Here is a 17,667-nt window from a genome sequence, read left to right as displayed (position 1 = left end):
GACAGTGGGAGGCCAAGATTCCTTTGTGGGAGCTACAGAGGAAATAAGCCTCCGGTGAACTCCTTGTATCACAATTGAGGGTGGGAGGAAAGTGGTTACTAAACAGAGTGCACTGGAGAGATGAGTAGAACACCAAAGGCATAAATCTGACTCGAACTAAAACTCTGTCAGGTGATCCCCGCTTGGATGCATGCTGGACCGGACCTGGTTTCAACATTTTCTGAATTTTTGCTTTGTTTTCGTTTGTTCTTTGTTTTGTTTTGTCTGTATCTCAGAGGTGTTATACCATTGGAGATCATCTTTACGAACTTGTGTTACATGTTTTTATGTGTTTCGGTATATGAAACCCAAAATTGATGAATCAAAGGGACAGCAAGTAGAAGAGGGGTTTTGGGGGAGGGTGAGTCCAGCAGTGGGAGGGGAAGGAAACAGGGAGATGAGGTCAAGGAGTCCAGGAAGAAAATGAATGTTTGGAAACTAGTTGTGGTAACAGTTGCATAATTCTGCTTGACGTGATTGAACTATGGAATGATAATATGTGCTCAGTCCCAATTAATAGTAAATTATGCTTGCTAAATATACACATATTTAATACTTACAATTTATATTTCTTCACACAATTTGGATATTAAAATAATTTACGACCTAAAAAAATCTATCTATAGCTTTTTCAACTCATTTTAATATTTCTGCTTTCTGGACTGGGATCTATATAGTCTTTTCTCATCTTCTTCCATGAAATACTTACCCTTATATTGTTCTCTGTACCCACTGTCATTTATCTTCTTTTACTTTCAAATTTCTCTTGAAAAATTTCTTCTTTCAGATTTTTCTACTGATGATCTATGTGAATTTAAAAGGAAATAGTTCTAGAAAATTAGCATTATGTAATAATAACATCAAAATAATAAAATTTCATTATACTAAAAATTCTTTAAAATTTCAAATAAAACTCATTATCTTTCAAATACAGGATCACTATTCTAAAACAGGCAATAGGAATACTCAAAACTACTTCTAAATACTCATAAGAATAGGAATCAAATTTCTGAATAAAGAAAAAAATAAATAAAAGAATGAATTAAGGAAAATATCACATTAAATTTACTCTGGTCATTGTACACAATCCGTATGCGCCTAAGACCTTTCCCCAAGGAGCAAGTATTGCTAAAACGGAAACTGACTATTCACCAACTATTTGCTGTAATTCTGTTCATTAGAGTTAGCTTAGTAGTATCTGGGTAGCATAAAGAGTTAAGCACTCAACTACGAGCTGAAAGGTTGGCAGTTCAAACTCACCAAGAGGCACCTCAGAAGGCAGGTTTGGCAATCAGCTTCTAAAAGGTCACAGCGTTGAAATCCTATTTTACTCTGCACACATGGTGTCACCTTGAGTCATAATTAATCATAGTAGTCAACTCATCAGCAACTAACAGCAACAGAGCTAGTTTTTTATCAAGCAGTGAACAAATTTGCCATCAATGTTTAATAATGAATCAAGAGTTTGAGTATTGTGAGACATATATAAAAATGAGTTTAATGATATAATTAAGGCATATCTTTGATATTTAAATTGCTTATAAATTATAGCCACTTTAAACTAGCCTATGTTAATGCTACAATTAATGGAGATGGTTTAAAATACTATTTTCTCTATGTTCTATGGGGTGCAGTGATGCATGTATTCCTTTCTCTATTATTATATAGTTTTCATTACTATAAGAAAGAAATAACTTCAACCTACTAAAGTTCTAAAACATTTAACATCAAGAACAACACAACAAAAACACTCTCTGCCATCGAGTCAATGCCAACTCATAGTGACCCCATAGGACAGTGTAGAACTGCCCCTCTAAGTTCCCCATCTTTCCCCTTTGGGGCAGCTGGGGGTTTCAAACTGTGGACCTTGTGAAGTGCAGCCTGTAACCACTACACCACCAGGGCTTTTTAAAACACTTGAGTAACCAAGCACAAATGAAAGATTCCAGTATAAAATGTTTCCTCGCTTTCTGGTTACAACTCAGTTATTGTAACACTAAGTTGGGCATTAGTATTTACATAATTCTTTTCCACTCAAAATATTTTACAGCACCAAGTCTAACCACACATCTGATGCTTGAAAACTTCCCCACATCTTCTATTTCAGTAGACAGATAAGCTATCTCTAATTGATATGGAAGGAAAGTGCACTTCATCAGTTAAGAGATATTGATGGTGATTACAGTTAGAAATAGCAAACCCTTTGCAATTCGTTGCATCTTTGATAAGATTTGAACTTTAAAAAAATTACTTAAGCCAAGACTACTACTGCATTGTCAACTAGGACCAGCATTTCCACAGTCACAATAAAATTATCACTGAATAATGGCTTAACCAAAACCATCGCAACCACAGTTAGAAGACATATGTGGTTGGGGGAGGGAAGCGTGTTAGGTCTTCTTTCATATTACCATAAACCATGTTTTTGGTAAATGCCAAAAGAAAAAGACAAGCAGTTTAAAGTTAACACCTCTAAGGTAGCAGAAATTGAGGGAAAAGGATGGAAAATGGCAGGGGAATGGAAAAAGCCTTGTGGACTAATGTGTCCCTATTCACTCTGATTTGCAAGGTTATTACTTGCATGTAATCAAAGTGTCCAGGGCTTCTACTCACATTAATCCAGTTAACCTCTGAGAAGCCATAGACGACTGTGCATTTCACATGCCCGGAAAATAAAATGCATTTCACAGAAGCATGTGCTCCATATAAAAATATCTTTAAGCTAAATGAAAGAAGAGGGTGAGTGAGGAAGGCTGGGGCATGAGAATATCGTTCAGAACAGAGTAAAACCAAAGATATAGAAGGTACTTGATCTTTTTTTCCTCCAGTAGAGAGAGAAAAAAATGTTTTCTTCATGTTTTAAAAAATCTAAATATCAAAACTAAGTTATGGATACCTTGGGAGGAAAATGACCTTGTTACTCTGGTAAGTAGTTCTGTGGTGGTTCATTGTTGGTGCCCATGGAGCCCATTTCCATTCATAGTGCCCATGTGAGAGCAGGACCCTCTCAGAGGGTTTTCCAGCCCGAGAGCATTATGGGAGCAGATCATCAACTAACTCTTTCTTCTGTGCAGCCACTGTGTGCACTCAAGCTACCAGGCTTTTAATAGTCAAAGTATGAGAGTCCAATATAAGTATTGCTACAAAATTACAGCTCTAAAAAGTTCACTGCTATCGAGTCAATTTCAACTCATAGCAACTCTACCGGACAGAGCAGAACTGCCCCCTTTGGGTTTCCCAGATTTTAAATCTTTACAGGAGCAGACAGCCTCAGCTTTCTCCTGCAGAAGGACTGGTGGGTTTGACCTGCTGACCTGTCGTTAGCAGTTTATTGTGTAGCCCAATATGCCACCAAGGCTCCTTAAGAAAAAAATCAAAGAAATGTATTGAACAAACGATATCAAAATATGAAGCTATTGTTTCCCAATGTATCCTCCATCTAGGTTTATGCACATCTGAAGATGGTGTTTCCAACTCTCTGATTCTTTCTGCAAGAATTCCACCCTCTTCTATTTAAACCATGGCAAAACAGTTTTGGCATCTTTAAGCAACTCAAATCATATTTCTTTTAAATGTTCTTTAAGTTCTGCCTTGTCAGCTATATACAAGTCCTATTTTGAAATTAGGTCCTACATACAATAACACTTGGAAAACAGTTCATTGTTAAATGCTTAGAAGACTACTGTGTTAGAGGTAATCTGTCCCTCTAGGCTAACAATATTCAAACACTGCATGTGGACAGACTCATTTGGGGCAGCACATGGAGACTGTCTCAGGTTATCTAGTGCTGCTTTGACAGAAATACCACAGTGGAGGCTTTAACGGACAGAAACTTACTCTTACAGCTTAGGAGGCCCGAAGTCCAAATTCAGGGCACCAGGTCTAAAGAAGGCTTTCTCTGTCGGCTCTTACGAAGGTCCTTGACACCTTTCAGTATCTGTGGGTCTGGCTATCATGAGTATTCTCCATGTTTCTTGGCATCAGTCTCTCCTGAGTCTAGGAAGTTCTCAACCCAGGAACCCAGGACCGAAAGGCACGCTCCACTCCTGTCTCTTCTTCCACAATGTTAGTCAGGTCCTTCTGCCTCTGCATTGGGACGAGGGCTGTGACCTGTATGGGTTTTACATCCCACTCTAACCCCCAAATGACTCAGCATTCAAATCATGGAAGATGATTATTTCATTGCATAAATGACAAATCACATCATTACATAACTGCCAAACCACTGGGAATCAGTGTTGGCACTTATTTGCGGAGGGGTGGGGGGGGGGCGAGGGGGGGAACACACAATTCAATCCATGACAGAGACCCTTGCCTAGTTTTCCCTCTATAGGTCTAAAGTTCCCTTATGACTAACCGTAAAATTAATGGCTTTTCCTCTCAGGAAAAAGAAGACATTAACAACTGTTACCATTAAACAAATTATACTAAGATCTATGGGTACTATTCTCTGGGAAAAGGAACATTTTGTTATTTTGCAGCAAATGGGGCATAAAATGCGTACAAAATTCGGGTAAGAACATTCTGTCAAAAACTAGCTTACTTACAGTTTAATGCAGCTACTGAGCAACGGTGAGAGCTCTGCTCACTGAACCGGCCACAAGTAAATGTTGATTAGATCTCGACACAGCTTAGCATTGAGGGCCCAAGGATAGCAATAAGAAAATCAAAACCCTCTGTCTGCACCATGTAAGAGCAAGGAGAAGGTGATCTAGTTTTGCTCCAAAACTTTTTAAAAGATTTTTTTCTTAATTTCACAAGCAAAACCCTAGTGTAGGTACTACGCAGATAGTCCATATAATTTCTGAGTAAAAAACAGGAGAAATATATTTCTTGGTAAAATAATATATTTCTTGGCCAAAAGCCTTCAGCATTTTGATTTTGCAAGATGCAAAACATGAAGTGCACTGGTGGAACACCGAAGACCATTGCCTCAGTCTCATGTCAAGCGTGAAACTAAACTCAGGCTGCGTTAGTATTATTTAAGATCAAATGGGTAGCATTTATCCACAAGGACAAAGTCCAGAGGGTTAAGAAAGGAGGAGGAAGGGAAACAGTGACACTGTGAGAAAGAGGGATGTGATGAACTAAATCATAATGCATTTGAACTGCTGAGTGTGAAACTGAAGTTCTGATCTTTGAACCTTCACCCAACTCACAAAAAGTTGGAAGGGAAGAATAAAGTCAGAGAATGTGAGTGATCCAATTTTGGCAAGTGTCTGAAATCATAAAACTGATTTTTATTAAGCTTAATTAATATGCTTACACGCCCATCTGTAATTAATGACTTCAACTACAATCATGATCTCCACCCTCATTTGAAAAGAATCATGTACCCCCTTCATCACTGTCTCTAACAGTCAGTGAAGTGAGGCTCTTTATGTTGCAGTGAGGGTGGGATCGTTCTCTAAATCACTGATGTTGGATCTTTGGCCTTGATGACTCTCAGCTCTGATTCATGACCACCCCATGTGGGTAAGGTAGTACTGCGTGGTAGGGTTTTCAAGGCTGTAACCTATCAAAAACAGATCACAGGCCTGTCTTTGATCTTACCTCAGCATTTAACCATGTGTGCCACCCAGGATTCGGCCTGCTAACTTGTTTTCCCCAGGATTAAATGGTTTATTCACAAGTATCAAGCTACAGATCTGCTAATGTCTTACCTATACCCAACAATGTGTACCCTACTCTGGACTGCACTGTACAACCTGCTCAGCTTATCATCTCATCTGACAGAGAGGCCCAGAGCAGGTCCAGTTCTAGATACTGATCAATTTGTCAACACGCCTTCATGAAGAATCCAAAACACACCATTGCGAGGTGCCTCTGTCAACTACTGTCCTGAATTCTAGGGTACAAAAACAAACTAAAATTCCTGGTGAGGCATTTAATAGATAAGAAACGATTGAACAGCGATCCTGGGTCAAAGCACTATGGAGGGTTAGAAAACGATGGGTCCTGGTTTCACAGGTAAATGTAATAGGGTCTTTCACAGGGATACGGAATCCATTCTAAGAAAACAGATTTCCTCTTCTATTGCACTACTTCAGCTCATTTTATTATCCAAAAAAAAGACAGAAGGAAATCAACCAATGTTATGTGTCAGCCAAGATTCACTGGGAGACTATTAATCCTCACTTTGTTTTCTTTACAGTAATAACATAGCATGTATTTTTTATTTTTCTCAACCCCAGAAATAGCGCCACCAATCAGCACATTCGGGACTAAGGCTTCAAAGAATAAGGAAATTATTCTACTTCCTCTCTTGACATTCACAGACAGTTCTGCTCTGCCCTTTCCCCCTCTGTATGTCAATTGCATCTTTCCAAATCCTAAATGTCAAAGCATCGCCTACCGCCCTCTTCACAGCTCGCTTTGACATCCATTTCATCCTAACTCTGGTCTTCTTCCTACAGAGGTGTTTCTGGAGGAAGGAAGAGTTTTTCATTTGGAGTGTCGGTTCATCCCCGCCTCACGGTAGGGCTCAGGTCTGGGGCAGAGTCATGGGAAATCACGGCATCATTTAACCTGGAAGCTTTATCCCCGCCGCTCATGCTAGGGTGGGTATGAAGAAAGGAAGGAAGCAAAATGCTTCTCCAGCGGATCCAGAGGCGGGTGTGCTAATGCAGCGGCAGGTCCTTGTTGGCGGAAAGCAGCCAGTCGTGCCTCCGCGCGCCGGCCGGCATTCCAGCCCGCGCCTGCCGGACCCGCGCTGCACCTACCTACCTGCCCGAGACCTGCAGGCAAGGACCTGGGCGGTGCTCGTTGCCCACAGCTGCCGCCACGCGGGAGACAGACGGCAGGGTGGTGCTCGGCTCCGCAGGGCTTTCCTAGGCCCAGCGCGCCCGACCGGGGGAGAGGGCTTCACCTACCTGCCGGGCGACAGCCACTCTCCGAAACCAGCCAGCCTCCGGTGCAAAAACAACCTCTAGGCTCCTCCCTCTCCTCGTGCTCTCTCCGCGAAGGGGGCGCCCGGCAACCAATGATACGCGCAAAGGGAGGAGCAAAAGCCTCCCCTAGTGACAGACGACGACAGAGTCCTCCCGCGGGCGCGAGCGGGCCGTGCAGTTGCCGGGCCAATCAGCAGCGTGGGTGGGGAGTGAAGAGGAGGGAGAAAGCAGAGAAAGCGGAGAGCCAATCAGCTCGTGGCGCTCGCGAGCGACGTGCCCTGTGGCCTATGGACGTCCGAGTGCGGCGCTCAGGGGGCGTGCCCGCCCGGGCCAATCGGCACGAGCCCACTGTGCGGAGCGAGCGCCTCAAATGCTCGGGTTTCTCAGCTGATTGTCTCCAGCCGAGAGTTGTTTTTTGCAGGTACCGGGTCTAGCCGCAGCAGGAGGAGCCGAGACCCCCGGGGGGCGGGGGACAGGAGGCGGGGTCGGGGGAGCCGCGGCAGCGCTGCGCGGGCCTCCGAGTCCTGTCACGGCTGTTCCCGGGGTTGGAGACTGGGGCGGGTGGGAGGGTTCGGGGGTGAGAGCAAAAAAAAAAAAAAAACCCTTTCTCCGCCTCGACGGCGACTCAGTCCGACCCCTTTCCTCCCGCTCTCTCTCGCCGCCCTCCGTCCTCTCATGAGGGTGCCGGTGCCGGGTCCCGCGGCCGCCGCCGCCGTCGCCGCCCCCGCGGCCGGCCGCGAGCCCTCGACGCCCGGCGGAGGCGGTGAGGGCGGAGGCGCCGTCGCTGCCGCCTCGGGCGCCGCGGTGCCCGGCTCCGTGCAGTTGGCGCTAAGCGTCCTGCACGCCCTGCTCTACGCCGCTCTCTTCGCCTTTGCCTACCTGCAGCTGTGGCGGCTGCTCCTGTACCGCGAGCGGCGGCTGAGTTACCAGAGCCTCTGCCTCTTCCTCTGCCTGCTGTGGGCAGCGCTCCGGACCACCCTCTTCTCCGCCGCCTTCTCGCTCAGCGGCTCCCTGCCCCTGCTCCGGCCGCCCGCTCACCTGCACTTCTTCCCGCACTGGCTGCTCTACTGCTTCCCCTCCTGTCTCCAGTTCTCCACTCTCTGTCTCCTCAACCTCTACCTGGCGGAGGTAAGGCGGCAGGACCGGCGGTGTAGGGTGTGTGTGTGGAAGGGGGGTGTTCAGGAGCAGCGGGCGGGCTGGGGAGCAGCCTGGGGAAACTGAGGCTCGCTTGTTTGGGCACCCCCTGTGTTCGCCAAAACTTAAGCAGCGGGATTGACTTGGTGACTGAAGGGACTTGGGGGAGGGGGGCGGGCGGGCGACGAGGGAAGAGTGTTTGTGCTCTGACAACTTCAAACAGCCCAGCCACCCTTTGTTCGGTGTGCGGGCCCCGCGAAGGTAAGGCGCTGGCGGCCGCCGCAAAGTGGCGCGGCCCGAAGCGGCAGCCGGGGGGCTGTGCCGAGGGCTGGGATGCTGAGGGAGCAGGAGCCCTGCTGAAGCTGGACTGCTGCCAGCCATTACGTCACCAGGCAGAGCTGCTCCTCTGCTATTGTTGCTGCGTTTCTTTTATTAGAAGCTTCTATTCCCTCCCGCATCTTCTTTCCCTGTGGCTCGATAAGCCTCACGCAAATGCCGTTCAATACTTCTCCAACAGGCTTCATGATCAATAGCCCATGCGAGCGAGGGTCAGTGAAAGGACCTCGTGAAAGCCCTGGGTTTTTGTCCCAGTTGCCTCACGCGTTGACGGTGTGTCCTACCTCTGATCGCCTCGGCTCTCGGGGAGCCAGTGAATAGAGAAAATACTCGCAAAACCTGTGTGCCCATTGCAGAAGGAAACCACTAAACCGTTATTTTTGAGGATTTTTGCAGTAACTTCTTTCATCGCGAGCACCTAATCACACCCCCTATCTCCTTTATGGGAATTGCTGGTTGGATTTTATTGTTCTGCAGCGCTTAAGTATTTACCCCATTTCAAACAGTCGTGGGGAGGTGGGGGCGGGGAGGCGCATAAGGTTGTCAGTCATGTGTCAGCTAGTGGTATTTGAGCACTGGTTAAGCGCTCCGAAAAGGTCTGCGGTTCAAACCCGTCAGCTGTTCGCTGGAGAAAGAAGTGGCAGTCCGCTTCCAGAAAGATTTACAGCCTTTGAAAACCCTGTCCTACAGGGTCCCTATGGGTTGGATTCCACTTAACAGAACTGGGTTTGATTTTTGTTTTGGCATTTTAAGAATTGCCACACACGCGCACTCACAAAGGAGCCCCCCCCCCCTCTTCTCAAAAAAAAAAAAGCTTGGGGAAAGGAAGAAACAAGATGACATCATCTGCTTAATAATACTATTACCAAACAGTATTGATGTTTGCAGCTAATCCTTCCAAGCGTTTTAGAGGTGATGAGAACAATCTGAGCAGAAGTGAAAAAAATTGATACAGAGTCAGTATATTTCTTGTGCAAGCCAACTCTTCTTCCTTAAAAGATAGGAAATAGAATTCATAAATGTAAAATTACACAGTCATAACTTTAGGTTTGTAGCACCCTAAGAACAACAGTTGAAAATAAGTAACAAAGCTAACTTTTTTTTTCCGTTCCCCGTCTTTTGCAACCCAAGCAATACAATGGCAAAACCTAAACAGTAAGATGCAAAGATAAAAGGCATTAATAATCCCAAATCAAATATCATAGTATAGTCAAATAATCATGGCATAACTGATTTGACTGTTTTCTGATCTACTTGTGCAAGGAGTTACAGTTGAAATTGATAAACTGTGCTTTTCCAGCCACCATTTCTGGTATAAGAGTGGACCTGTCAGCATTCCTGTATCTTTCCTGATAACCAGCTACTATAGCATCAGCTCCAACCCATGGTGATCTTCCATGTGTCAGCATAGGGTTTTTAATGGATGATTTTTCAAAAGTAGATCACCACACCTTTCCTTTCCTTTCCAGACACTTCTAGGTAGACTCAGACCACCGACCTTTCAGTTAACAGATCTTTAATTGTTTACACCACCCAAGGGCTTTTTAGTAGTAGCTTTAGATAGAGTTAATTTAGCAGACAGTAAATGGAGATCCTTAAGCCATGACCATCAGCTAATTTGTTTTTCTCCTTTACAAAGTGATATATAAAGTTATATTGGTGGCTCACTCTACATGATTAGTGGGCACTTCCAATAACATACCATAAAGTGTACAAATACTAAGTGTGCTGCTAGGTGAAATATATATATATATATATATATATATATATATATATATGTTGTTAGGTGTCATCAAGTCTGTTCTGACCCCTAGAAACCTATGTACAGCAGATCAAAACCCTGCTGGGACCTGTGCCATCCTCACAATTGTTCCTATGCAGGAGCCCTTGGTGAAAACCATGTGTCAATCCTTCTTGTCGAAGACCTTTTTCACTTTTACCAAGCACAGCAGCCTTCTCCAGGGACTGGTCTCTCCTAACACTATGTCCAAAATGTGTAAGAGAAAGCCTTGTCATCCTTCCCTCCAAATAACATTCTGGTTGTACTTCTTCCAAGACAGATCTGTGTATCCTTTCAGCAGTCCATGGTACTTTCAATATTCTGCCCTAGCACCACAATTCAAATGCATTGATTCTCCTTAGGTTTTCCTTATTCAATGTCCAACTTACACATGCATATGAGGCAATGGGAAATACCATGGCTTAGGTCAGGTGCACCATAGTCCTGCAAGTAACATCCTTTCTTTTCAATACACTAAAGAGGTCTTGTGCAGCAGACTTACCTAGTGCAACGCATCTTTTTTCTCTCTTGCCTTTTTTGATCTTTGTTCTTAACCTGGAAGCCTTGCTGAAACCTGTTCACTTTGGATGACCTGCTGGCATCTGAAATGCCAGAGGCATCCTTTCCAGCCTTACAGCAACACACAAGCCACCACAGCATGATAAACTGACAGAGAAGTGATGGGCATTATATATGTTTACATGTATATATACAAGGAAGCTTCAAAAAGTTATGGAAATATTTCAAAAGGTTATTGAATTATGTTTTATTTCCATTTTTCCACAAACTTGGAAAGCCTCATGAATTTTCTTTTTCTCTCTCGCTCATAGCAGAGATACCATCAGCAGCTAAAAATATAAAACATTTCCAGTGTCTTAGAAAGTTCCCTATCCCCTTCAAGTAGATACTGTTCACCCTAAGGTAAACCTACACACAGGAGCCTGGTAGAGTATGGTTAAACTTTGGGTTACTATCCACAAGGCTCTCTATTCTTATAAAGAATTACAGTCTTGGAAACCCACAGAGGAGGTTCTACCAAGTTTGGTTTGGTTTGGGAAGATAGACACTATTTAGACAACAGAAGGCCCACTGCCACTGAATTGACTCCAACTCAAAAGTGACCTCATACAGCGTTCCTGAGGCTAATCTTTATGATTTCTTGCAGATCTGAACCACCGACCTTGCAGTTCAAAAGCCCAATGCCTAACCCACAGAGCCGCCAGGGCTCCTTGAGCATTATGTAGCTAAACACTATCACTATGGGGGCTGGGGCAGCTGCTAATATTAAAGCTCAAGTTCTAGAAGTTTACATCTACAGCATAAAATACAGACTACTTAGATAACATTTTGAGACTTTTGATTGCTAGTATTCCAAGCTTATGAGTAATTTTTTATGCTTTCTTTTAAAAATTTTTTTAATTTTAAACAATTTATTAGGGGCTCATACAACTCTTATCACAATCCATACATATACCTACATCAATTGTATAAAGCACATCTGTACATTCTTTGCCCTACTCATTTTCTTTTTTTTCTCCTCTTTTCTTTTTTTACATTTTATTAGGGACTCATACAACTTTTATCACAATCCATACATATACATACATCAATTGTATAAAGCACATCCGCACATTCCCTGCCCCAATCATTCTCAAAGCATTTGCTCTCCACTTAAGCCCTTTGCATCAGGTCCTCTTTTTTTTTTTCCCCTCTTATGAGTAATTTAAATGCCTAAAAGTCTTTTTGATAAATGAATATTCTTTGTGTGGTGTAGTTAAGCAATAAAACTAACCTAGGAAATACCATTTGGAAAGAAGCTTTTGTTCTTTTACAGTGTCTCTTTAAAATGGTGTACGTTATTATTTGTCATCAAAAAAATGTTAAGGCACAAAACCAAAAAATTTAATTTCCATAAAGACGTGTTGAAAAAGGATTCTGACCAGAAATCATCACCATCTTCATTAGAGAAAATGCAGAGGAACTTTTATTTAAAATAGTATTTGAATTCAAAGGTTTATTATTATCAATTCCAGGTAACTGGAACTAGAAATTTATGTCCCACTAATCATTCTGAATAAATGATATTTTTCCTAGTAAGTTTTTCCTATTAGATCAAGTGATATGAAAAGTTTATGTGATTACAAATGGAAAGTTAGTGAACGTAAGAATTTCTTGTTCCCTAAGATCTTCTATTTTTTGAGTAATACTTATTGACTACTAATCACTGTGTCTTTACAGTCATGGCAAATACCAACTCTCTTATTTTTAATTTGAAGTATTGTGCCTTTCCTCACTAATTGAAAACATTCTAATTCTAAGGAGTTTGTTTTACATAACCATGGATAAGTATAAAAACAAAGTTTGTTTTAAAAATAATACTTAGAACACAACTTGGTAGATTTTCACAAAGACTGACTAAACCACTCTTGCTCATAGTGACTACACTTGAATGTAATCGAGATAAGGTGAAGTGGCCTTTCTGAAACAATTAGTCATTTCAACTCGTTATACTTAGCTTCCTAAGAGCAGAAAGCTTATTTTTTAATCTAAAACCACTTATTGAACTTCTTGTAGGATCAATAGCATAGGTGCTTTATCAGAAAAGACTTTAAAGTCTTTAAACTGATTGACAAAAATGATGCTATCTATCATTCAAACCATATTTGCCACCATCAAGCTGATTGCAACTTCTAGCAACTCTATAGGACACAGTAGAACTTCCCGGTGTTTTCCTGATGCTACAAATCTTTACCAGAACAGAAAGCCTCTTCTTTCTCCCTCCGAGCAGCTAAGCAGTTTGAATCACCAAACTTGTGGTTAGCAGCCCCATGCTTACATTTACCAACTTTGCCACCTTGTGTCTAAAATTATTACAACTATCCCTCATGAACATGAATGCAAAAATCCTTAGCAAATCATGTAAAAACCATGATGTAATATAACCAAATTAGCTTATTCCAATAATATGACATTGCTTGAACATAGAGACATCTAATATTTACAGTATAAAAAGGAACAACATATGATCATCTCAGTAGATTCAGAAAAATAACAAAATTCATTACCTATTCATGATTAAGAGGGGGGGAAATCTTTTCACAAACGAGGAATAGAAAATAAATTCTTCAACTTGATAGAAGATATAAAAAAATCCCTACAATAGGCACTATAATTAATGATGAAAAATGAGACCTTAAATCCTAGGATAGGAACTTCAACATTTTGCTGGAGGTCCTATCCATTGCAAAAAGACAAAGCCTTAAACATTGGAAAGAGTCAAAGACGCAGCAGTTCCATTCCTATAAGTGTATGCCCAAATTACTTGAAAGCGGGGACTCAGACACTTGTTCATGTACAACATCATTCCAAAGCAACCAAGTATACATCAACAAAATAATTAAATAAAATGTGGGATATGCATACAATAAAGTGTTACACAGCCATAGAGAAAATGTTGCTATACATATATATACACATACATATACATATATTGTGTGTTCCCACTTACATTAAATATCTGTAGTAGGCAAATGCAAAGAAACTGTTTACTAATTATTACTAGGTTGTAGAGAGGGGAAATGAGTTAATGCTTGAGGGGATACGAAGTTTCTGTTAGAGATTATGAAAAATATTTTGAAATAGTGAATATATATATAGTGAATGTCATTTAATTGCATAGTTAAAAACAGTTAAAATGGCAAGCTTTATGATACATATATGGGGACTTTAAAAAGTTCGTGGAAAATGGCATTAAAAGATTTTAAAAATGCAAATTTTCTTTCTCAACTTAAGCTCCATCAAGGTCAAGACCATTTGTAAGTGATGATACCAGCCATTTATGTAGTTCATCCTTAAAGGACTGAAGGTCCTGGGAACTTAAGCGTGCCAATGCAGTCTTTGTTACAATATTTACTAAAGAAAAATGAATGCCCTTTAGAGACTTTTAAGATCAGGAAGCAGAAAGAGTCAAAAGAAACCAAATCAGGACTATAAAATAAATGCCTAATTATTTCAAAACCTTAGCAATGCTTTCCTGGTTTGAGTTGAGGAGTAAACAGGTGGCTTGTGGCGTCTTGGTGGCATAGTGAGCTATGTGTTGGTGTGTTGGTCGGCAGTTTGAAACCACCAGCCACTTTACTGAAGACAGACAAGGCTTTCTACTCCTTTAAAGAGTTACTGTCTTGGAAACCCACAAGGGCAGTTTTCCTCTGTCCTGTGGAGTCGTGAGTCAGAATAACTCAATGACAGGTTGTGTAGAAGGATTTGGGTGAAGCTTTCCTGGGTGTTTGTCTGCCGAAGCTTTGGCTAATTTTCTCAAAATAAGCAAACGTAATGATATCTAGCCCTCCAGAAAGTCAACATGCAAAATGCCAAGACCATCCTAAAAATATTGCTGCTGTGAGTTTTTGCCCTTTGACAGTCTGCTTTTGATTTGTTTGGACCCTTCCACATCTTGGTAGTCATTGCTTTATGCTTTAAAGCCATGTTTCATCTGTTAAAATTCTTCCAAGAAATACCTCAGAATTTTGATCCAACTCATTTAAAATTTCCCTGGAAATTCCCCAGTTCTTGTCTGCAGCTGATCTGGGCACAATAGTTTTTGCATCATTGAGTGGAAAGTTTACTCAACTTTGATTTTCTCAGTTACTTGTGTAACTTGTGTCAGGTAAACTAGTTGAGATGTCTATGGTATTGGCTATTGTTCCTTCTGTTAATCATCAGTTTTCTTCAATTAGGCCCTGAACAAGATTAATTATTTTCTCATGTGAATGTGGATAGTCTGCCACTGGCTGTTTTTATCTTCAATGTCAGTCTTCTCATCCCTTACAATGAGCTATTCATTTGTAAACTGCTGCCTTCTTGGGTCATTGTTCTCATTAACTTTTCAAAAAGCATCAATTATTTCACCATTCTTTCATTCCTATTTCACCATGAAACTTGTTTCAGTTTTAACAGAATGCATGTTGCAGTTTTCAGACTGATGCCTCAACCTTTTTAGTGACTGAAACTAGCTCTTGCTCAGACATAATTAATTAGTATAAGTTTATTCTAGTGGAAAAAGAAAAGGCTGTTTCTATGGTGTGATGGCAATATTTCTTGACCAACCCTCCAATCGTTGGTTTTTACAAAAGTGCAAAAGTAGCTCATTAGAAAAAAAAGAAAGTTATTCAACAAATAATGCTGAAGAATTAGGTATCCATATGAGAGAAAATAAAGTGACTCTTATTTGACATAATTTATAAAAATTTAGTTGGTATGAATCATAAAACTAAATGTGGGATCTAAAGTTAGGAAGAAAATTTTAGAGGCAGCAAAGATTTCTTGGATAGAAAAGAAAAAGCACAAACCATTTCAGAAATTGATGAATGAGATATCAAAATTAAGAACTATTTTTTGAAAGACAATGAAAAGCCTAGGGGTAACAATTACAGCACAATTTTTTATCTGACAACATATATTTAGAGTTCTTAAAATTAAAAGCTCTATGTATGAAAAATTAGAACATAATTGACAAAAGGATATATGTGTGGCAATATAATTACAACAGTGAATTACCACTACCTAGCCCCTACCACCCACCCCCCATTTTGAGAGTAGGTTCTAAAGATGCATTGCACCCTAATCCCATAACAGAGAACTTCCTGAAAATGGGAGTAGGAGCTAAACATTCATCCCACCCTAATCCTGTATCAGAGAATTCCCTCCAAAGTGAGATCATAGCTACAAGCACCAAAGCAAACACCACTCACTGTCATCAAGTCGATTACAACTCATAGCAACCCTGTTGGACAGTTTAGACCTGCCATGTGAGTTTCTGACACTGAACTCCTCACAGGAATAGAGAGCCCAGTCGTTCTCCCCCAAAGGATAGAGCCTCGCTTCTACATTCATCACAAAATAGAGGATGACAAATGTGTGTATGGCCAGAAGGACCATATTAAGTAATCAATTACATCTCAGACTAAGAATACTAACCATACTAAACACTGGCAAAAATGTGGATAAACTGGAACTCATCCACTGAATATGGGAATTTAGAGTTTTGCAACCACTCTGAAAAAATTGTTTAATAGTGTTTAGAAATTAAAGCATAGACTGATCATAAAACCTAACCATTACACTCCTAGATATTTACCTAAGAGATATGAAAGCATATGTCCATAGAAAATCTTGACTATGAGTGTTCATAACAGCTTTATTCACAATATCCTACAACTGTAACCCCAAAGTCCGTGGAAAATGAATGAACAAAATATATATCCATACTTTTGATAAGAGTTGTATGAACCCCCAATGAAATGATATTTTTAAGTTTTATATATATATATATATATATATATATATATATATATATATATGGAAAGGGGGAACTGATAACAAGGATCTACATATAACCTCTATCTTGGGAAATGTACAACAGAAAAGTGGGTAAAAGGAGTGGGTAAGATATGAAAAAATAATAATTTATAAATTACCAAGGGTTCATTAGGGAAGGGGTATGTGGAGGGAGGGAGGGGAAAATATGAGGAGCTGATACCAAGGTCTCAAGCAGAAAACAAATATTTTGAGAATGTTGATGGCTACAAATGAGTAAATGTGCTTGACACAATGGATGGATGTATGGATTGTGATAAGAGTTGTACGAGCCCCCAATAAAATGATTTTAAAAAACCATTACATTTATTTTTTTCTCAGAATACTTATATATCTCAATATAAGAAAACTAAGCAATTCCTTGAGGTAATAAATCACTATTTCTATTATATATATATATATGTCCATACAAACAAGACAGCTCCACATTTTAAAAAAACCTGCTGAAAGCAACATGAATGAATCTACCACACTACATTTATATTTAAATTTAGAAAAAGCCCAGGGGATATTGTATATGTGTGTTTACCTTTGTTGCAAGTATATCCATGAATGTGGTAGAGTATACAGGAGGCAAAGTTAGGAATATTTGAGACACACTAAACAAACTCCTTGAAAAATAAGTCCCTGAACCTGGGAAATCAGACCATAGTGCCCAAAGGACACCAAGGTCTATTGACATAACAGTCACAAAGAAGACATCCTACAGTTTACTTAGGCAAGTACCAACTGGGATTATAAAAATGTGTGAGGATCATCTAAGGTGCAACCAGTGAGTGATCTCTTCCCGTCCATAGAAAAGAAGAGTGATCAAAATCAAAAGACAGTCTTTTGGACGAATGGGCTACGCAAACATCAGCTTCCAAACACCTGAGACCAGAAGAACTAAGTGGTACCTAAGTTACCACTTCCAGCTGATCTAGATAGAGTGGAAGAAAATTAGGGACTGAAACTCAAGATCATACAAAAGACCAGGCTTATCGGTTGGATAGAAACAAATAGGACACCCAAGACTATAGCTTTTAGTTATACCATTCAGGTCTGCAACTGAACTTACTTCCATGATAGAATCATTTAAGACCACAAGGGCAGCATTTACACAATGACCATTGG

General features: G+C 40.8%; 2 protein-coding genes and 1 pseudogene across 3 annotated transcripts in view; 2 read left to right on the top strand and 1 right to left on the bottom strand.

The window, feature by feature from the left end:
- Nucleotides 1-7,079, bottom strand: part of TXNDC16 (thioredoxin domain containing 16) — a 90,793-nt gene extending 83,714 nt beyond the window's left edge. The window contains exons 1-3 of one of the 2 annotated variants that reach the window (XM_075531487.1): nt 6,912-7,079; nt 1,300-1,389; nt 749-843 (exon numbers count right to left, since the gene is read on the bottom strand). The gene's annotated coding sequence lies outside the window, so the exon portion shown is untranslated. The remainder of the gene's footprint in view (nt 1-748; nt 844-1,299; nt 1,390-6,911) is intronic. The other variant, XM_075531488.1, reaches the window with a different exon arrangement.
- A 525-nt stretch (nt 7,080-7,604) lies between these two features.
- The window catches only part of GPR137C (G protein-coupled receptor 137C), an 81,589-nt gene continuing 71,526 nt past the window's right edge, over nt 7,605-17,667 (top strand). Inside the window, exon 1 of the mRNA XM_075531808.1 lies at nt 7,605-8,057. Coding sequence (XP_075387923.1) covers nt 7,605-8,057 — 453 coding nt within the window. The remainder of the gene's footprint in view (nt 8,058-17,667) is intronic.
- Nucleotides 8,556-17,667, top strand: part of LOC142426076 (diacylglycerol O-acyltransferase 1 pseudogene) — a 28,631-nt pseudogene continuing 19,519 nt past the window's right edge.

This window comes from Tenrec ecaudatus, chromosome 14, assembly GCF_050624435.1.
Source record: "Tenrec ecaudatus isolate mTenEca1 chromosome 14, mTenEca1.hap1, whole genome shotgun sequence".
NCBI lineage: Eukaryota > Metazoa > Chordata > Mammalia > Afrosoricida > Tenrecidae > Tenrec > Tenrec ecaudatus.
The sequence above is the reverse complement of the archived record's forward strand: the minus strand, read 5'-3'. Positions and strand labels throughout refer to the sequence as shown.